At 33.0% G+C, this 4,125-nt stretch overlaps 3 protein-coding genes across 6 annotated transcripts in view; all 3 read left to right on the top strand.

Annotated features, from left to right (window-relative positions):
- Window positions 1-377, top strand: part of LOC107641739 (histone acetyltransferase MCC1-like) — a 3,069-nt gene extending 2,692 nt beyond the window's left edge. For all 3 annotated transcript variants that reach the window (XM_021123264.1, XM_016345212.2, XM_021123265.1), the window contains exon 6: window positions 1-377. In XM_021123264.1, coding sequence (XP_020978923.1) covers window positions 1-81 — 81 coding nt within the window. In that variant the 3' untranslated portion in view covers window positions 82-377.
- Window positions 303-2,377, top strand: LOC107641740 (histone acetyltransferase MCC1). Of its 2 annotated transcripts, XM_016345213.2 has the most exons (6): window positions 303-438; window positions 525-726; window positions 806-989; window positions 1,421-1,520; window positions 1,614-1,842; window positions 2,004-2,377. In XM_016345213.2, the coding sequence occupies exons 2-6, from the start codon at window positions 620-622 to the stop codon at window positions 2,134-2,136; spliced, it is 753 nt and encodes a 250-aa protein (XP_016200699.1). In that variant the 5' UTR covers window positions 303-438; window positions 525-619; the 3' UTR covers window positions 2,137-2,377. The 2 variants fall into 2 exon arrangements, with proteins under 2 accessions (XP_016200699.1, XP_020978925.1); XM_021123266.1 differs by lacking the exon at window positions 303-438 and having other exon boundaries at window positions 462-726.
- Window positions 3,563-4,125, top strand: part of LOC107640293 (stromal processing peptidase, chloroplastic) — a 6,785-nt gene continuing 6,222 nt past the window's right edge. The window contains exon 1 of the mRNA XM_016343829.2: window positions 3,563-4,006. Within this exon, the coding sequence (XP_016199315.1) occupies window positions 3,828-4,006 (179 nt within the window). The 5' untranslated portion in view covers window positions 3,563-3,827. The remainder of the gene's footprint in view (window positions 4,007-4,125) is intronic.

Below are 4,125 nucleotides of genomic sequence, written 5' to 3' on the forward strand. Positions count from 1 at the left end.
TTGGGGCACGTGAGGAGTGGGTTGAAGTCAGCGGGTACTAGGCTGCGCAAGATTAAACAAGAAAGGCAGCACCGTTCATGAACATATTTAAATTCGTTCTTTTTCTTCTTTTATTTATTTATTATTTACTGTATAATTCAATAGAAAAATTTCATCTTACAAATGATTTGGTAGTGCAGAATAAATTGTGTATATATAATATAATGTTTGAGTAAATCACAATCCCTCTCTCCCTCTTTATTTTCCCCCTTAACTTGTGTCACAAGCTGATTTCTTGAAAAATACGATTATAGGATTATATTGTTTAAATAAATAAAGAAGAGTAAATAGTGAAAAAAAAAACAATAGGGGAGATTCGTTGCGTTGCTGGGGATAGATTATAGATCCAATTACAAGTCTTTTGGCCAAAAAGCATCACCATCTCATCTTCTCTTTCAAGTTATCTATCTAATTCATTTCTGTTCTGACTTTTTTCTTTCAGTTTCTATGAGTAGTTTAATTTAAACTCAGAAATTGATATTCAGGAATGATCAATTTGAAGATGACATGCTGAAGCTGTTGTTGTTTGATTGGTAGTAATAGTAATTTAGCTAGTATTATTCCACAATTTCTAAGCTCAATGGAAAATAAAGAAGCGTTTAGTAAGAGAGAAATAAAGTACAGGTCAATACAACCTTCTGATGAACACACTTTACAGCGTATCCATGACCAACTTTTTCCCATCAGGTTAGTTCTCTCATTGACTTATGCTTTTAGCTCTTCAAAATATAATTATGTCTTCAGTAATAATGTTCACAATTCTCAGGTATGAATCTAAATTTTACCAAGATGTGGCTAACGGGCGAGGCACCGAGTCGTGGGGAGCCGTAGACGTGAGTCGCAGTGATGGTCAGAGTGATGAACTAATTGGATTTGTGACGACTCGGATTGTTCCTGCAGCAGAAGTTGAGGTTAATTATGTTAATTACTTGAAGCATTTCATGAAAAAGGTATTTAGTTAGTACATTGTTGCGAGGAACTTGTGCTGGAAATAGACTTACAATTTGATATCTTCTTAGGATTTCAAGTCCATATATTTCTTAAGCCAATCTTATTATTATTAGCAATATAATCATTTAGGTGTGTTTAGGAGAAGTGATTTTATGACATAGTATTAGAGTTTCTGTGACAAAAATGTCTAGAATTTTAACATGAGAGAAAAAAAATTATGAAAATTTCACATAAATAAAAAAATTTTATTAGAAATATAACTATTTATGTGTTTTTTCTTATCTATTTAAACTTCTGAGAAAAAAGTAATTTCATAACAATTATGCTTCTCAATATCCGTACTACGAGGCTTGATTAGGGTAGGCCAAAATATGTAACAGAATTTTGTGCTGATAATTGTGGTTTGTTTTGTCCATGAATATTGACATAGATAGTGAGTATCCATGGAAATGACTTGGCCAAATCAGATGAAACTTTAGTCCATGTTTTAACGCTAGGAGTGGTGAAGGAGTATAGACATCATGGAATAGGTAGTAATTTCTGATTGGCACTTGTAAGTTGTAATTATATTATTACTGGTTAACTTGTGTGGCTCATCATCTCATATGCATCTGCATTTGCAGCTTCTGATCTTCTTAAGAAGGTGATTGAAAATGCTTCTATGATTCAAAGTTGCCGCGCTATTTACTTGCATTCGAGTTCTGAGAACGAGGCAGCAGTCAATCTCTACAAGAAAATGTCTTTCAAGTTAGTAAGAAAGTTGTCAAAGTATTATTCATTCGATGGCAGACATTCAGATGCATACTTATTTGTTTACCCACTCAATGGCGGTCGCTTTCATCGCTGGCCATTGTAAGCCTAAATTACCATCCAATTTTCATGCCTTACCTTGTTTATGTTTTTTCAACTATTATTCTAATTACTTTTAGGTGATACTCTTCTCCAAACTTTGCGTCAACATGAAATGCTTATATTGTAATAACTTTTCATCATCTCATCGTGTCATGTTTCAGCGAAGTTCTGATATCAATGTTGAGCTGTGTGAGGACCGGCTTGGAGTCTTGGGGGACAAAAATGAAGACTGATACATCTCAAAGCAAGAAAAGTGGTACACAACAAAACAGAGGGAAGTTAGCTTGCCATTAGACTAGACTCTATATGTAGTATATGATTTTTTTGGTGTCTATGTAGTATATCATTTGGATCTTTCTGAAATTTAACCCAAAACATGACTATATAATTTGTGACTCTCATTGTAATAGTTGGCATAGTTCTTCACTTGTCAAATAGGAGGGTTGATATTATTAAAACTCAAGGCAGGAGATAAAGATAATAGATTTCTGAATTCAAGTATATAAAATGAATGCAAGATACAAGTTATATATAGAGCTACAATCAACATCTATCATAAATATAACATATAACTACTAACTACTACTAACCTAATTCTCAACTACTCAACAAGAAAAAAACTATAGAAATCGACAAAAATAAACGCAAACGAAAATGCCGCAACGTAGTGCAGACGGAACTCTCAAAACAGAGCGCATAAGGAACTGTTGGAGAAAATGCAGATGAATTGTCAAAAGAAATGTCGATAGAACTGTCGAAAGAGTGGCAAACTGATTAAATCTGTAAAAAAATGGTGAAAAACTACTAAAAAAGTGACAAATTGTCAAAAAGTATGGTGCAAATGAAATAGTTGAAAGACAATTGATTTTTTCATGAGAATTATAAATATACCTCTAAAATGTGAGAACAATAAGATCAAAACAGATATCTCAAAAATAGAGAACAAAATTAAAGAGAGGACACCAAAAAATTTTAGATAGGGTCCCATAAATATGTCACGTCAGCAGTCTATTAACACGTGACAGCATAAAGCATATCCACGTCAGCGATTAAGTGAGCCTTAATAAAGATGATAATTCAAACATCAGGAGATAGCAACTGTATAAGTCTTAGTTAATACGTTGATCCAATGGGCTAATGAGTCTGAAAAAGATAGGCTAAATCAGAGTTGAACATAATAAAACGTGTCAGAAATTTAAAAATATTACAATATTTAGGATGTTAGAAATGATATTGCACTACTTTTTTGCACATTCTTTTATTATATAAAAAATAATTATTTTGTCACTTATTAATTATTTTTAATACTAAAATAAAAAACTATACCAGAAAAGTATACACAATTATAGTATACATAACATTTATCAAATCATTTCGATTGTAAGCTTGTCCTAACTCTAAACACAAACTAAACTAATTTAAAATATATTATTTATAAATAAATTATATTATAGATAGACAGATGTAGATGTTTATGAAAAAAAAATCCATATATTATGGGCTAGTAAAAGTTTTTGGTCTGCATCCAGCAGATTTTTGTGCGTCTGAACTCAGCAGGCCTATAATACGGGTCCATTTTGGGAAATCAAATTAGAGAAAAGACATATCCAAAAGCAAAAAGAAATTAGAGAAAAGAGATTAGGACGATATTAGATATTTGTTGTTGTTATTACTTATTAGCGTTCTTTTCGTTTGTGTTGGAGGAGTAAAAAGCTTCGGAGTTCGGACAAAGGATCATTTCTTCACGGCAATTGAATTAAAAGAAAAAAGAAAAAAGAAAAAAGAAAAAAGAAAAAATCTGGAAGTGAAGACAAAGAGGTGAGGGTGTGGCTGTGCAGCTGGTTGGCGGAGTCTATAATAACATCCTCTACCCTCTTTCACTTGATTTTTTTTTCCTTTCCCTCTCTCCTAACCTCTCTTGAGAGGAGAAGAACAAGAACTCAAGAAGAAGAAAGAAGCAGCAGCTAACAGTAACTGCTACTGTTATGTCTCAACCCATGGCTATGGCTATGGCTATGGCGTCTTCTGCTACTACTTCAACAGCTTGTGCCTCTCTTCTCTTTCCTCCTCATACTAACTCTCGCACAACAAACTCTCCATACTCCACTCGTTTTCATGTTCGATTCCGTAACAATCGCCTCTTCTTCCCTTCTTCTTCTCCAAGGTACTTCTCTCTCCATTTCTTCTTCAATTTTCGGTACTTCTTATCAGAATCGCTCAATTACAAGCTCACCTATGTTTTTCCGATAATAATAATTTCTTGTTATACTCATATAGAGTTTC

This window comes from Arachis ipaensis, chromosome B05 (genome assembly GCF_000816755.2).
Source record: "Arachis ipaensis cultivar K30076 chromosome B05, Araip1.1, whole genome shotgun sequence".
In the NCBI taxonomy this organism is placed as follows: Eukaryota; Viridiplantae; Streptophyta; class Magnoliopsida; order Fabales; family Fabaceae; genus Arachis; species Arachis ipaensis.

Coding starts and splice junctions, on each gene's coding strand:
- LOC107641740 (XM_016345213.2), top strand. CDS start 620: ATGGAAAATAAAGAAGCGTTTAGTAAGAGAGAAATAAAGTACAGGTCA. Junction 990..1,420: donor TGAAGCATTTCATGAAAAAG/GTATTTAGTTAG, acceptor ATATTGACATAG/ATAGTGAGTATCCATGGAAA. Junction 1,843..2,003: donor CGCTTTCATCGCTGGCCATT/GTAAGCCTAAAT, acceptor GTCATGTTTCAG/CGAAGTTCTGATATCAATGT.